The sequence below is a fragment of the Lates calcarifer genome, linkage group LG5 (assembly GCF_001640805.2).
Source record: "Lates calcarifer isolate ASB-BC8 linkage group LG5, TLL_Latcal_v3, whole genome shotgun sequence".
Lineage (NCBI taxonomy): Eukaryota > Metazoa > Chordata > Actinopteri > Centropomidae > Lates > Lates calcarifer.
Window position 1 is genome coordinate 14,498,605 of NC_066837.1, and position 17,360 is coordinate 14,515,964.

Sequence of the window (17,360 nt, forward strand, 5' to 3'; positions counted from 1 at the left end):
GTTTTTGATACAATAGTAAATCATAGCCTACCAGGGCCAGAATAATTGATATTGAAAGCAATGTTTTGTTCTCTTAAATGCGAATAATGTTCTATTACATAAGGTGGAGTTGTGTTATGATTTAAGAGATGAATGCACCTTTAATGAGACACCTCTGAAGATTTACCACCATATAGTTTGCCAAACATTAAGCACGTCTTTTCTAAATTCTCTCTTAACTTTATTTTAACTTGTGCTGGTGACTAATTACTTAATTACATTTATGTTTTAAATGTTGTGTGAATTCTCTGAACTACAGAGATTGATCACCACACACATGCACACAGCAGCAGCAGAGTGATCATGTGCCCAAAACATAATTGATACAATATTGATACTTTAGATATCAGTCTGCTTTTTCACCATAAAACAGGAAACCAATGCACTGAAAGATGATGACACTGTATAAAAACCCCATGTACCTGTTGATTGCCCCTCTAGCACATATTGTACTCCACGATGAAGGCTACTTATGTTCTTAAAATCCTCCCTGAACTCCTCGCTGGGACACAACATGTTTCTAGAGTAAAGTTGACCGGCCACAGAGAGGTTTATGAAACATTCTCCCAACACTGCGCTGCCTCTCCTCTCCTCCACCACGACACGTTGCTTAATAATAATAGCTGATGTATGAGGTCAGGGATGGGTTTCCATTCACAGAGGTCAGACTCAGAGTCCTCTGCCTCTGAACCTTTCAACAAACTTCTGACCCGTTATACAGTTTAATCTAAAACTAAGTTAACATGGTTGTAACACATAAACAGACAAATGAATTACACATCATTGCATCCTTTTGAAAATGCTTTATTTATCTACTTTATCACTATAAATATAACAATGCCAAACAAGCTTTTTTTTTAACCTTCAGATAGAAAAAAGTCTGCATAGGTCTACAAAGGAGTGGCAAAGGGCACATCTTGGCAATAAGGCACACACTAGGAAGAGTTTAAATGATAACACCTATGTTAAACTAGGCATATGTAGCTCCACACCACTGACACAAGGAACAGGAGGAGTTCATCCTGCTGCTGTGGTGTGGGTGAAATGCAGGCAAAAGAAAGTAAAGCAGGTGTTTTGAGTGGGAGGCACAACTGTCCGCACAGGGGCTGTTAAATCACAATTAGGCCTTTAATAGCTCGTATTAAAACTGCTGCAAAACCAGCAGCTCAAAGCATCAGTGGGTCATCACGCTTCAATCAGCCAGTTTTTAGTCTGGGTTGATAATCTGAAGCAGAAAGAGAAGGCCTTTGTGTTCCCACTCGTAACACCATCTGGGTCAAAATAACAAACATAATATAACTCATCACAAAAAAACATTTACCTTGAATGTTTAAAAACTATTGGACACTTTGGCAAAGAAAAAAAACCACAGTTGTTATTCTGACTTTTTATCCCTAAACAAGGTGTAAATAAAGAAAAGAAATATGTTTTAGAATATATTATGCCTTTTCTTCTCACTTCATACACAACACTCGTAATGCATATATTAAATATATCCTGACTTATTGTCATCATACAAGAAAATAATAAAAGCAGTTAACAGCAGTTTGCTTTTCTGGGTGAAAACCAGTCTCAGAGGGTGAGAGATGGAGCAAAATGTAGCGGGAGATGAAACAAATATGTGGATAATCTAACTTTTTTTTCTTGGATCAATAACTTACTGACAATCTCTTACACAACCTCAAAAATCCAGCAAACTGTTTTAGAACAGTCAAACTCACATTACTTTGTGTATAAAAATCTGAGGAGTTGATAGAAAATTTAAAAAAAAAAATCCCCTCAAACACAGTCTGGTTTACAAATACAAGCTGGCATACATATGTTTTGCATGTTCTAAAATAAAGATGGCGGTTGTGGAGTGTGACTTCATGATCTGCAGCAGCTTGCATACATTATGTTTGTGTGTTGTACAATACATGCATAGCTACTTGTATGTTTCAGCATGAGGTATTGCTCCAGTTATTCCCAGTTCAATTTTACACTTCTTGTCAACACACTGCAGAGTTTTTAAAAGTGCCTACTAAACATTCATAAAGGTTGTTGTATGTTTTATGCTTTATCAGACATAAAAAAGGCAACTAGCTCACTTCACATGTGAATTCATGCTCAGTATTTAATATCTCTTCATCTGAAAGTGGCAATTTCTTGCCTTTCATAAATATGTTTTAAGTGCACCTCGGTCAAGCACAGTTTTTGGAGGACAAGAAATAAAGAGGAGACAAACATAAGGAGTGTTACTGCAGGATTGCTCAGAGAGGAGACTACAGGAGAGAGGTAGCCTTGTCACATCTGACTGCAGAGACTGAAAACTACTTGTCTCACCAAAATACAGTAATACCATGAATCTGGTTAATTAGAAATCTGAATGGAGGAGACTCCGGTGCTATGCACAGATGGAAGTCTTCTCCTCTTTGTGCCAAACACATGGGCTTAGCTTGATGATGAGAGGCACAGTGGAAAAGCGTAGAGTACATGCAGCTGTAAGGCCCAGAGAAGTTTTCTAATGTCATGTGACTGGAGCAGATGTAGCCATAAGTTTTTGGTTAGCACTGGCAAATGCAGGAGCATGTTACACTTTGGAGACAAGAGTGCTCCAGTCCATATAGAAAAATGTCTCTCATTTCTGTCCATATTTGTTCACCTTTCAAGAGTCAAACAATAAAAAAAAAAACAATAATAAAAACATACATAAATGAGAAAAAAACATCTAATATCTGTTCAGTCTTAGTCCCCTGCCAGCGCAGTTTCAGAGGAAGGGAAACAGCTCCATGTACATGATGTCTCTTTCAATACAGGCTTGTAGATGAACCATGTAGCCCATCACTGAAAAAGTTTTCCAGGTCTCTATCATTTATTCCCACAATGATATTAGTGAGCTGGCTACTTTTCTTCAAACAAAAAACCAAGTATAATGTACATTTCCAAAGGTTACAGCAGAAACATGAAAACAAGCAAACTAATTATAGGCAAAAAACAACAACAACAACACTTAGAACCTTCATTTAAAGCAACCAAAACACAAATAAAACTAAATATACCAAAAAGTACCAACAAGTGTGTTTGAAGCATACACGTTCAACCAGCATGGACGGACAGCATCACCTACAGCAAGTAGAATTGGCTAGAATACTATATATTAATGAAAAAAAAAAAAAAACTAAAAAAAACATTAGTATATCCAAAACAGCTGTCTGCAGTGGTATCCTCATTTGTCAGTAGTTCCTGTTGTACTTTTACTTCCTGTCAATTGACTTTTCTCCCTCCCCCTTCCGCCCACAAGTACACTTTTGAATTTTTTTAGACATAGTGTAAAGGTCTATCATTCCTGCTTCAGAAAACAAATACTACCCCAGAATAAAAAGAGAGACCTGCAGAGAATAAAATCTTAAATATGCATCTTCTCTTCATAAATACTTGAATGTACCTTCAGTGTTTCTATAGCAACAAGGTGGTGAGGGTCAGAGATTAAGGGAGTTGTTGTTTTTGTGTGTTATGCTCATTGTCTTCTATGTGTGTGATAATATTCAGTAGAAAACAAACCTGCTGATGCTGCATGATTTAAGCCCAGGGTCCAGGACATACTGAGGCCAGCAGGTGGGACAGATACGAGATGTCAGATTGTCATTTTGTCACAGTCTGTGTCCTGAACGATTGCTTCAAACGACGTTCCTTTTCCTGCTCTCGCAGGTTCAAGAGTTCAAGAGATGCTTCTACATGATTTTGAGATGTTACAGTGGTCGTTCAGTGACAGGCAGGATCTGGTCTGATGCCTCAGGATCAGTATGTCTGGTAGACATCGTGGATGGGCAGCTGGAAGGCTGTGGCAGGGAAGGCCTGCGGCACGGCGTAGCCAGTGTAACCTCCGTATGCCGCGGCCGCCACCGCCGCATTCTTCTGCAGAGCGGCCAGAGCTGCCGTGTTGGCGGCGTAGTTTGTGATGGGGACGTATCCAGCTCCGTACAGGCCGCTTGCTGCTGGGATACGCTGGACGTTGTGGGCCATGGCATAGACGGGAGTGATTGGACGACCCTGGGAAAACAAGAAGGGATACAGTGAATGAGAAGATTTCTAAAAGACATTCTCAATATCTGAATGAATTTAAAAATCATACTAATGTAAAGAAAAATCATTCTTTTCATATTCTTCATGATAGGAACGTTTTTTTGGGTTATTGGTAAGTAAGTGGAAGTAGCCAATAATTTCTATTGGTTATAACATTTTACCCAATGGCTTAAAAAGCATTAAAACACTGGGCCCAGGCATCTTCACAGGTCATCAGACAGGTTTAAATGTTCCTTTAACAATGTTGTTTAAAAGGAACAACATGGTGAATGTAGCAACAATATCTTTTATGACTGTGAAATGTTTCCACACACAATAACCTTTTAATTATCTTCAGTTTCACTTCCTAATACGTGGCTTAAATACTCACTGTCAGGCTGTATGCTGTTGCAGTGGTCTCTTATCTCACAAACTTGTTGGTGAGTAAAATATTAAGTATGTGGTATGTAAAATATTAACAGAAAGAAATTAAATTCAACAGAATTAAAAGACCCATATTTCTATGAATCCAGAATCAAAGACTGTTTTCTGGTTTTGCCACATATTTTTTTTTTTTTTTTTTTAAACAAAAAGATATTCAGAAGTGCAATGGAAGTGGTCTGGTGTAAAATCTGATCAATAAATACTGTGCACACCTGGAAAGGTGGAGGGGTAGAGACTGCAGGTAGGACGGTGGCAGCAGCAGCAGCAGTGGCGGTGGTGTGTTCAGGGTGTTGCATGGCCAGAGGGTTGATAAGGTGCTCCACCGTGTGCACCTTCCCCTCCTCCATCAGTTTGGCTGCGGGAGCCGCACTGAACACTGGGTACTGCCCGCCCAGAGTTGGCAACGCTACTGCACATAGACAGAACACGAGAATGAGAGCTTGGATAACAGACTGGACAACAGAGAACAGCAAGAGATGGTTGATGTGTTTGTATTAAAAATGCAGTATAATAAGAGGAGGAGACAGGCACCCATGAAACAGACATACCCAGATCTGAAGGTAAACTATGAGAGAGGTGAGGAAAACGAAGGCAGTGAAGGATAAACAAGAGAAAGAGAAAGAGAAAGAGAAAGAGAGAGAGAGCGAGAGCGAGAGAGAGAGAGAGAGAGAGAGAGAGAGAGAGAGAGATAGAGAGAGATAGAGAGAGGTTGAAGGATATAATTTAGGCAAGAAAGGAAAAAATAATAAGTTGCACAACTTGGCGCTGGGGTGTGATTCGGATTATGTTGGTGCTCAACTGTGGATTAACCCCAATGTTCCAACACACACACACACACACATACACATACACATACACATACACACACACACACACACACACACAGAGTGAACACAACGTCAGTCATTGTTTCAGATGGACAAAAGTCTTTTCAATCTGGTGGTGATCCTGTGATTCCACACAGACCAGGACTGAGACTGAGCTCCTGACTGGGTTCAAATCGTTGCAGAGGGAGCATCGAAAAAGACCACTTTACAAAACCTCTAAAACCTCTGATCAGCAGATACATGACATTTGTCATAATAATGGAAAATTCAATATAAATTCAATGTTGAAAAAACAGCCAACTGGTAGGGCTCACTAACATTTGTGTTTAGTACGACAGAAGAATAATACCAGTGTGTGCATTTTTATTTTGCATTTCTATCACTTAAGTTGTTGTTCTGTCCTCATGTGAGTTCCTTCTACCTACTGTCCAGAAAGAAGGAGGAAACAAAGACTAGAAATGCTCTGCCAGGAAATAGTCTGTTCTAAAACAAGCCACCTTGCAACGTTGTTGCCACATTCTTGTTTAGCTGGAAGAGCAACTAATGTCACTACAATCACAGTTACTAGAATTACAGTTAATACTGTGGTCATACTGTGCCAAAAAACATTAAACACAACAGGCATTGCAACAAGTCTACATAACACTGGTATTATCCTGTAAGTGATCAGATGAGGAGTTAAGAGAAATAATCTTTAGTTTGGCATTTCAATTCTGTTCTTGACTGAAATGGAAAAAATCTGCTATTGTAAATGGAAAAAGCAAATGTTTTCTCTTTTTGCATGTTTTTGAGCTATTACTAAAAGAAAAAGACAGCACACAGTACTGTCAACCATGTTTCAGTCAAAAGCTGGAATTGAATGCATTTGTAAAAGGAGATTGTGTGAGCACTGGTCCCCACATAACTACAACCGTGTTCAGACAGACAGCAGCACTGCATTAAAAAAACATGACAGACTCATTCATTTCATTGAGGCTACAAGAAGAAATCAATGTTGTCCCAAACACACTGATTTATTCAAGCAAGTTCAATGTGTAGATTACCTGGTCATAGTCATTACTAAGGATAAAATGACTGCTGCGGCTGCTATTTTAAACCTTTGAGCAGTGTTTTGGCATCTGATAGCCTTTAAATAAATGCATTACAACTCCTCCTGGATCATATTTGTTCTTTTAATAGAATGCTGTTTTCAGTCTGAACCGGCAAATTTCTGATATCAGGGAAAAAGGAAAGAATGAGGAACAACACATAGCGATTACTTTCTGGTCATGCTAGAAAGGACATACATTAAGAGTCATTATTCTTCAATGTAAAGAGAAAGGAAGTCCTTTTGCACATAACCTTTCAGCAACAACTATCACCTTGAAAGAGTTCCTCAAACCACACGGAACTGAGACAGATAGAGAAGTTATGAGCTGGAAGGTTTAGTAAAGGCTTTTAAGGTGGGCGAGGATATGGATGGATATATCTATCTCACTGACTTGTGCCAGGTTTGATGCCAACTGGGTTGACGGAGGCAGCGAGCTCCAGACTGGGCATCAGCTCATAGGGCTTTTCGGGCTGCTTGGTCTTGCCCTCATGGTAGCGGCTGTAGATGCCACGACCGGCAGAGTAACCCCCCAGGTATGACCCCCGCGGCCCAGGGGTACGGTTACCTGTAGCAGCACGACCACGACCTCGCACAGTACCTGCTTAAAATACAATTAAAGTAATATGATGACAGGGGTTGTGGTTTAAGACTTGGAGCAGCAGGGGCAACTTGCGCTGAAAGTTGTAATATTTAATGATGAGGTTAGAACTTCTTTGAAAGCTCCTCGTGAGATATCAGGACTTGAGTAGCAAGGAGAGTCGTTTAGTTCTAATCTAAGGGAATAATGTGCTCATAAACTGGAAAATTTTCGCTGCAATATCTGAGCTCAGGGTTGTTTGTTATTTTTGGAGTCCTTAGTTATGCAAGTTCATGGCACTGTGAAGTGGTATTCCAAGACGTTTATAGCTATTTGATGATCTCTGCAATAACCCAGCATGAAATGGGAGGTGATAGCGCAGCAGGAAAAGGATGGTGTTAGAAAATTTACAGTTTGTCAAATGTCAAGAAAGCTCATTGTTCATTGAAGGAATAAGTAGGAATAAGGATGTGAGAGATTACCATTGTTCTGTATCATTGGGGATCCTTTGGAGAGAAAACCAAAACACAATGATTGTTGAAAGTCAAATAGATTGTCCTGCTATCACCCAAAGACCATATTTAATCAATCAAAGGTAATGGGATTAGCATTCATTGGTCCATCACCTTGTTCTGTCTTTGCCTTTCAACAACACATCTCTGATTTTAAGCCACAAAACCCTCATCAAGTTAAGGATTCAAAACAAAAACTTTAGTCAAACAAAACTCTAGTCATCACAGATGAAATAATTATTAACTTAGTCATCGAATCATAGCTCCTTATTGCATCTGTTGGGTGTCAATATGAGATCTTTAGCAGTGCATTGGTCCAAAGAGTTTCTGCTGACCCCAAGAACAGCTGGCGTTCAGAGAAACACTGTGGCTTTTGCAGCCGATTGACACTGGAACAAAAGCAGAAAAGATGAATTCTAACCTTTGACGAAGTAGTCCCTGTTGGGTCCGATGAGGGTGTTGTAGGGATAACCGTAGTAAGCAAGTGTGTATGGATCACACTGGTACACGTAGTTCTGCTGAGTTGCCTCTGGAGTGGCGGAAACTCCCCCCTTTGAGGCCTTCTGACGTGAGTACTGCTCCTTATCGACTGGCTTGGCGAGGGTCACCTCAATGCAGGACCCTTCCACCTCTGTGCCGTTGAGGTGGTCCATGGCCAGGACAGCGTCCTCCCGGGAGGTAAAGTGGACAAAGGCATAGTCACGGATTTTCTTCACTCGTTCGACACATCCAGGGTTCCACTGGCTGAACACCTGCGAGACAGAGAAGGTATGAGTCTTTGTTTGATCTACTCGAAAAGGATAACAACCTCTCCCTGATCAGTCATCTACTCTCACCTGTCTAATCGTCTCTTCGCTGGTCTCCATCATCAGATTCCTGACGTAGAGGATCTTCACTGTCTCCATCACGTCTTCGTCCACATCAATCTCTGGCTCGGCCCAGTCCACTGCGATCTGGTGACCCCACAGCTGAATGCGTCCAGGCATCAGCTTCCTGCGAGCCATGGCGGCCGCACGATGTGACTCATACTCTACAAAGGCAAAGCCACGGTTCTTCATCTTATCTGCAGCGCTGGCATAAACTATCACGTCTAGTACACCTTCTGTCACCTTAGACACCTCCTCCAGAATCTCCTCACGCTTTTTGGTCTTGGGAATGCCGCCTATGAAAAGACGGCAGTTGTCCACTGAGGAGCAGACCCCCAGTAGCCGCCCAGGCCGCACCTCATAGTTGTTGAGCTCCCGCACGGCACGTTTGGCCTCATGTTTCTCTGTGTACATCACAAATGCGTACCCTCGGTTCTTCCCGTCAAAGTCCATCATCAGCCGCATCTCATAGATGCGTCCTACGGACTCAAACACAGGGACCAGCTCATCCTCATAAACGTCCCGTGGGATTTTGCCCACAAAGATTTCACATCCCCGTGGAGGAGATGGACCGTTCCAGCCAGGAGGTGGACCATATTTACGCTGACCGTTTTCCTGGACCATACTGTAGCCAGTGCGCTCCATCAGGGCCACCAGTGCAGCCTCGTTGGGAGCACCCGCAACACCCTCAGGGATGTTGATCTGTCCATGGAGAGAGTGGTGGGAGGCACCAGAGGAGGGTTTGGAGGGTTTGGAGGGGGCAGCGTTATTGCTCATGGTCGAGGAGGAAGCAGGATCTTCGGCTGTCATTCTGACAAAACCATCCAATCAGATCTTGGGCCTGAGGAGGACAAAGAAAGATAGGTTTATCAAACTATATCAAGCAGGGAAGAGAGGGTTAATGCTCAGAGGGTGCCATTTAATCAACAAAATGCTGTAAAATGGCTGCCAATCACATGCAAGATTACCCACCTAACAAACTAGGAGATATAATGTGACCTGGGCAGAACAGTGAAAATACAGCATCTATAAATCCCCAGGGCCTTCCCTTATCAGCGGTTTTACAACCTTGTTTTGTTGAGTTCGTCAGATCCCTTGCTGACCTCTGACCCCTATCAGAGAGAATGAGGGGCTGTAAACCCTGAAAACTCCAGCTCAAGGTTCACTGGGTACGACTGGGTCACATGCTCATTATGTGTTGAGTTAAGCTTTACGAGTGGTTCTGTGTAAAATATGACTCCACACTGTGACAAAAGCTGTGCACATTAATTTGTCTTACACACACACACACACACACACACACACACACACACACACACACACACACACACACACTCACCACGAGATGGTGTTGGACTTTCAACCTCCTTATCAATATGAATGTTATACAGTGTGTGGGTGCGGCTTTTTCTGTGTGTGTTTGTATGTGCCCCTACTTCATTAAGAGCTACAGCTCTATAAGAGGAACAGAGAACAATCAGAAATCGGCTTCCCAAGCATAAACCTCTTATTCTGTTATTTTCCAACACTGCCAGCATTCAGAATGGAAAAATCCACAGCATCTTAAATCCCCAAATCTCCACGCTGCGTACACAACACTGAAGCAACAAATCACTGCAGCCCTACAAAGCAAACTTCTTTTTTGTTGGACTAAATGTCATGTAAGCAAATAGACCAAACAAAAAAACAACAACCTCTTGCTAGTTAGGCAAGTGACAAGTGTGTGTTCGCTTTTGTGCGTCATAAGACTGCCTGGACCTTGATGGAGATAGGTGAGGCAGTCAACAAAGGTAAAACACTACAAAGCTGAGCAACCATGGAAACGCACACACTCATTTGACCTGACCCAATATCTCACTCTCCCACACACACACACACACCTGTTCACTTGCCCAGTCCAAGGTTGGAGGGCTTAGAATTACCTGCACAACAGTTCACACCTTTTCAACAAGAACCAAAAAAGATTATTTCATTCATTTACTGTTATGAATTGAAGACAATAATGTCAAAACATGGGATAACCAACAGTGTGGAAACACAGGATGATGTTTCCTCCTTCTGTCTTTAGGTTCCTGCTAATGACACAGGTCAAGATGACATTAGATTACTGCATATAAATACTGTTTTAGAAAAAAGTTTTGTATGAAGAGATGCATTTTGACCCTCCTCAGCAAGGATGTCGTTCCCTTTCCTGCACAAAAAAACCATCACTCAAGGTTTTCCCAGTAGCTTGCTACATTAAAACAACTTTTAATCATTCATTTCTGTGTTGCTTTCTCTCTCTGCCTCTACAGCTCGGTGCACCCTCCCTCTGTTCCTTCTATCGTGTGAAGTGCTAACATGACTCCATCTCTTATCTGCCTTATCTTGCCAGACTAATGACAAAGGGAGGACAATATTCACTTTGGGAGTTCTGCTCAGCGATAAAAAAGAAGCTATGTGACACTGCGAGGTCAACGCTTTGCATGTAACACACTGCAGTCAAGCTGAGACTCCCATTTTTCTGGATATTTTGTGTGTCAAAAATATGATATATCAGTGTTCAGTCTCAGCATGGGGTAACCAACTTCCTGCTTTTGACCACTTGGAAATATTCCCAACTTCCTCAGTGCTGACCACTCTTGTTCTGAGGTTTTCCTTTCTGAGGAGAGACTCAGGAAATCACAGCAATCAGTGTGTCAGAAGTGAAGCGAAACTCAACTGTTCCTTTGCAAAAAAAAAAGAAGAGAGAGAGAGAGAATAGTGACTGTGTAAGAGGGATCTTTTCGCATCTAAGTAAATGTGCTAGATAACATGGGGCAACAGAAGAAGAAGGGAAGTGATGTAGCATGAAAGAGGAAGACAAAAAAACAACACACAACCTTATACATAGGTGTATGCAATTTTGTGCGTGTGTGAGAGAGAGAGAGGGAGAGAGGAGGAAATCTGAGGTAGCGACAGGTAAATGATTAACCTCGGTCAAGACAAATTGCAGCCTTTACTCAGAGTGAGCATAAAGATTTACAGATGACGTCTCAGCGGGTGAAAAAAACAGAATTTTTAAGAAGAAACCTACTTGTGTGTGTGAGTCCTCTGTCCAGATTTTACCTTTTTGTTGCAGCAGCTTTTATAAAACATAGCCTACAGACACAGAGTTCACCTGGTCAAAGGTTATGAACTCAAAGAAAAAGAGGAGGGATGGACCGGCGAACTGCGCAAGTGACGGAAGTAACAGAGCGAGGATTTGATTGTGCTCCGGTGATTGCCGTGGAGATTGCCCATTACACTGTGTTTATGATTGATAGAAGCACCTGATTCTCTACGTATTAACAGTATGTTATTGGAGGCTGAATTGTTTTACGAGCAGACAAAAAAAGCTTTTACAGGGCTTCCTCCGGTGCATACCATAAACACAGATTGACTGCTGCTGCTGGCAAACTCCATTTTTTCTTCTCTCCTCAAATAAACAAATGAGCCGTGGATTTATTAAAGCATAGTTTCGCACAGCTAGGAAAGAGGAAGAACATCTGATTCTGTCCTGATAAATCAACAATACTGTCAGGGTTTTTTTTCCTCACACAGAAATCTGTGAGCTCCCAATTTACTGCAGATTACAGAGCAAGGAAAACCTAAGTGCATGTTCAACGTTATGGAACAATGCAGCTCTCAGTTTGCCCGTCTATCCTGAGTGACACTGATCCAGTGTACTGAGGAAAACAGGCCTATGGAAGCTGCCATCTTAGCCAAACACGTGAACACGTGGAGGCGACAGACTCACAGCAGCCCCCGACAACAGGGTCACAAGGCAGCAGATCAGGATCAATGTAACACCAACACTTTAAAAACACTCAAATCCTGCTTTTTCTTAACACACAACACACACCCAAAAGATAACGGTACAGCAGCTGTGACTCATGCAAATACAATTTGAGTCAGGCTTCACATCTCAGACAGATAAATTAACATAAACATAATGACTAGATAATCATCTTTACAAAGTACATTTAAAGATGAAGAATCCCTGCAGAACCAAAGACAGTCAGAGAGAGAGAAGTGAGACTGAAACAGAGAAGAAATATTGAGAAAGATATCCCAGCAGAGGGATGGTGGTGGTGGTGGTGGTGGAAAAGAGAAGCAGAGAGAGCAGTCAGATGAGGAGGATAGCTACCCCTGTTGCTTCACAGCGCTCCGCTGCTTGGCCCGCCTGCTCTGGGAGTGTTAGTCCACCTCCATGAGAGACAGGTACAGCGGGGCACTGAGCGCAGAGGCCAGCCTCCTCTACACAAATACACACAAAACACACACACACTGAAGCAAAGCTGCAAGCATGAGGGTTGGTGAGGGTGGAGCTAAAACAGGTACTTTGTGTGAATGTGCATGTGGGTGGAACCCAGTTGAATACTGTCGGAGAAACTCTTTACTTTTTAGCTTTTTATTTATTTACTAGAAAGTTTTTTGTGTGTCACAAAAAAAGGTGAATACCCACTAAACTATTCACTACAAAACTACCTCAGTCAGCTATAACAGTAAAACACACACAATTTTCAAAACAAGAGATTTTACTTGTGATACTTTAAGTGCTGATAAAAATGTCTTTTACTTTTTCTTTTTCTTTTTACTTTTACTTAAGTAAGATTTGAACTGAATGCAGGACTACTTCTTTAGTAAGATAATGATAGCAAATCTGGGGCTACAAAGCAAATCTCAACTATGTCACTAGTCAAGACACAGCAGGTGATGGTGTGTGTGGGAGGGAGAGAGGGCTGATGGGAAATGCAGTTTTAATGGGTTGTGAGTCGTTTTCTGCTTAGAGGAGCAGAAATGGGGAAAAATGTCCGGAAACGTTCAAACTGGGGTTTGAATACTTCCTCATGTTGTTGTCTTACTGTGACAGGACATTTGGAAATTTCTGGGACTGGGAGTTACCACTAGACTGATTTATGTCATGTCAGCACAAGACACTACAACTGTGTGTGAGTCTGTGTGTGTGAGAGTGTGTATTTGGGCATATGTGCAAGTGTTTTTTGTACATAACAACGGTGAACATGTTCCTAGCGCAGCTTAACTTAAGCAAACAACACACACCTTCCTGGGCAGTCAAGAGAGCAGATAGAGACAACTGAGACAAGAAAAAGAAAAAACAGCCAGACAAGAGTTTCTGTCTTAGAAAAAAAAACTCTCCACAGTGCTCTGAGAAGAGCAAGGAAAGAGGGAGTGAGGGAAGGAGAGAGAGCAGATGGGGTGAAAGGGACAGAGAGATGAAAGTCACAGTGTGTGGTCAACAGTGTGCTGAGTTTCAGCTGCTATTGAAACCAGCTCTGCTCCTTAACGACTGAGTAAACAGGCGAGAAGAAAGTCTATTTAGCATAAAGACTGAGAGGCTGATGGATGAACAAAAAAAGAAGAGATTAAAGGCACAAATGATAGATAGGGAGTGAAGTATGAAAATTAATGAAATGCCAGTTAGAAAGATGTCAAATGAATATAAAGGTATAAGGTGTGTCCATAAAGGTGTGTGTAAAAATCTGTTTGAAGATGTGTGTGTTTTCTGTGCAGATTGTTGGGGAGCAGGGTCAGTAAAATCCAGCCTCACTCTGAGCCAAAGGGGGGGTCAATCTAAATCAAAGATTAACGGTCAGTCTTCAGTGAGAGCCAGTCAGGAGTCTGACACGCATCAGAGGGTCTGGGGCGTTCTGGTGACTGCACAACGGGGACCATCATCAGCCCACCAGGTCAACGGTTAACCCCCACAGAGAGATCCGAGACGGGAAGAACATTTACTGTCTCCTGCCTCTTAATCATTGTACATGTTCACTAAATGATTTGTCAGGCACAAAAACACACACACTAAAGCTTCACGCTACTGCTTCAGTATCAACCAGGTCTTCATTTATGGATTTGAACTAGGTCCAATGCAAGTGCAAAGTTTCCTGAGTTTTTGAGCATGTTCAGGCCCTCAAAAACGCAACTGACTTTTCTCAAGAACATAATAACAATAATCCAAGCAATTTCCACTCACAGTTAACTAGCACTGAGGGGCAACCATGGCATTATTCTATATTTTCCTTATTGCCAATAAATCCCATGAAAAGCCAAAACCAACAATACATCAGCCTGAAGTCCGCATTTTAGAAAAACAAGTCTTAAATACATACTTCTATTTTATTTTAAAAAAGGCTCAGTAATTTCCTACAGCAGCTGGGCACTGTAGATTTTAGCAGGCAAAAATACCATATATGTTGGGGACTATTCTCAGCTGCAGATTAATACACATTTGGAGCCTTTGGAGTGTGCATATTGTTACTGTTTTGTTTTCAGTAGTTTTGAGAGTAAATAAAGTACATTCTGCATATTTGTAGGATCAATAAATTGGTTGTCTTTTACTGGTTATCAATAAGAAAAAATACAGAATATTCTTCATCCTTTAAACATACGCAGTTTCTAATTATTATTTTTCATTGAACTAAATCATAAATAATCACATTAGAGAGTGGTGCTTCTTAAACCTTGTTGGTTATCTCTGATAAGATGGTTCTCTTTTAAGGCCAGGGTCACACACACACACACACACACACACACACACACCACACACACACACACACACACACACACACACAGTGGAATCTGCCACATAGACAAAAACTGTGAATGAGCAGGAATAAAGTCAGCAGTAAAGCAGTGCTGGTAATCAGTATCTTGGCCAGAGAGGCTGTACGACGGCCATCTATTATTACAAGTCAGCCATATAAGTAAATGAGTAGCGTGTCACAAGACCAGAGGTCCTGCTGTTTATTTCTGTGGAGTGATACGACCTGTAGGAGTACACCACACTGTGCTTTTCCTGGAAGCAGTTCCTCTCAGACGTGCACAGAAACTGAAAAAAAAAAGGCTTCCTGCTGTGATTTTTGCTCCACAAACTCGACTGTATGATTATAACCCCACCAAATATAAAGCAGCATAAAGGAGACATTTCAGTTCCATTATCTTGTCTCTTGAACACGTACAGCACATTATCAGAAGCCTATGAAACAATGAACTTGATGAAAGAGAAGTGAGAACTGTGGCTGACCCCTCAGGACACATGATGTCCTCATGCAACGGTTCACATAGCTCAACTGTCAGCACATAGAGGACGGAGAGTTAAGTCACTCTGCTGATCAAGGAGAAGGAAGCTGTTATCTTAAGATTTCTGTTTTCTGTGCAGTCACACTGTTTTTTATGATGAGCTGCTGTCTTTAAGCTATGTGTCACTGAAGTATGGAAATCACCAACACACTGTTCTGCACATTTGGGGTGCAATTAACAACTATTTTCATTATGATGTTTATCTTTTTGGTCTATAACATGTTAGAAAACAGTGAGAAATGTCCATCACAACATCTAAAACCTCAAGGTGACCCCTTCAAATAATCTTTTTTAGATGGGCATTGATCGAAAACCCAAAAAAGACTCATTTTTAAGAAACTTGAACTCGTCACTTTTTAGCATTTTTCTTAAACTTAAACCGTTAGTTAATTGTTCTTCCTCTGTAAATTGTTGCAGATGAATGTTTTGCTGATCCATTACTTGACCATTTATCATTTAATTAATACACTGCTTTCAATTTTTAATCTGATCTATTGCAGGTTATTCTCTGTCTTATTGATTAATCATTTTAATTCAAAACAAGTCCAGCTCAGTGGTGCATAATTACAACCCAAAATCTGAGCCCTCTTCATTTTTGTCCCTGCTGCCCTCTCTCTTTCTCTTTCTCTCTGTCTCTTTACTTTTCCTCTCTTATTTTCTCTCCCTCCATCCATGTACCTGTCACCCTCATTCCTCTGGTTCACTCAAGCTCCAAGAAGAGCAGCGGGGACGGGGGAGGAGGAGGAGGGAGCAACAAGGAAGGTGCAGAGAGGAGGGCAAGCCAAGAAGGAGAAGGGCAAGGAGAGGGGGGGAGAAATGAAGAGACAAGAGGGAGAGAGTGAAGGGAAAAAGACCAGATGGAGAGGAGCGAGAGAGGCTAACGAACAGAGAGGAGGGGAGTAAATGTTCCCTCTCCGATCTCCTCCTACAGGCCTCCCTCCCTCGGCGTTAGAAAGCCCTTCAAAGTGAAACTGGCCTGAAGAATTTCAGGTCAGACGGAGTGCGCAAGTGACTGCCTCCAGCCCACCCCCAATTTCACCACCAAGGGATGATTCCAGTTCATTTACTCTGAGAGCCCCCCTGCCATCGGGACCTGCACATTCATTTACTTAAAACCCCACAATTTTACTCAAATACCATCGTTTTAGGCAGCAGGGGCAGAAGAGTCTGCATCTTAACATTTTATTCTCCTATTCAAACTTTAAATCGAATAGCATTCATGGTCTGTGTGCTAATTATAAACAGAAACACAATAGAAACATCCGAACATTGCCACAACCCCTCTCATGCAGCTACACAGTCAGCACTAATCACAAGAGCTGCTTTAGCTTTAGCATTAGCTGCAAGGGGCTTTTCTTCCCTTGGCAAACACATTCCTCAGGTTAATCAGCTGCTAGCCTGTTCAAGGCTATAGCAGACATTGTTTCAGACAATTACCACTGACGTTGACAGTGTCACACACTCGTGATAAAGGCTTTAGCAAGGCCGTTATGTGAGTGTGTATGAAGTGGGGAAACGAGCTAAATGTAAGGCCTGGAGATTTTGGTGATATTTGACATACTTAACAATAAAAGGACTAAGTATTTGCAGGTACAACCTTCACACTCACACTTACTACACAGGCTTACAAAAGAGTTGCCCTTCATACACACTTTTATGCTCAAACAAGGGTCCACCCTGTCGACAAACACAGTTAAGACAGACTGTTTCAGACTCCTACAATGGCACTGTTACAGACGCGTGCAGCTGAAATAACATGTCTCTCATTTAGTTTGAATTCATCTAAGAGCATCTCTGACAAAAACCACAAAAAACAGCAAATACTGTCAGTTTTTCAGCGCATGTGTAGCTGTGAACGCA

At 41.7% G+C, this 17,360-nt stretch overlaps 1 protein-coding gene across 11 annotated transcripts in view; it reads right to left on the reverse strand.

Annotated features, from left to right (window-relative positions):
- Positions 1–827: 827 nt before the first annotated feature.
- rbm47 (RNA binding motif protein 47) overlaps positions 828–17,360 on the reverse strand; it is a 31,371-nt gene continuing 14,838 nt past the window's right edge. For 5 of the 11 annotated variants that reach the window (XM_018695731.2, XM_018695728.2, XM_051070633.1 and 2 more), the window contains 6 exons: positions 8,367–9,237; positions 7,952–8,282; positions 7,501–7,524; positions 6,833–7,042; positions 4,737–4,933; positions 828–4,068 (listed from right to left, as the gene is read on the reverse strand). In XM_018695731.2, coding sequence (XP_018551247.1) covers positions 3,817–4,068; positions 4,737–4,933; positions 6,833–7,042; positions 7,501–7,524; positions 7,952–8,282; positions 8,367–9,206 — 1,854 coding nt within the window. In that variant the 5' untranslated portion in view covers positions 9,207–9,237 and the 3' untranslated portion in view covers positions 828–3,816. Of the gene's footprint in view, positions 4,069–4,736; positions 4,934–6,832; positions 7,043–7,500; positions 7,525–7,951; positions 8,283–8,366; positions 9,238–12,543; positions 12,700–17,360 lie in introns of those variants that run through there. The other 6 variants (XM_018695730.2, XM_018695733.2, XM_051070635.1 and 3 more) reach the window with 6 other exon arrangements.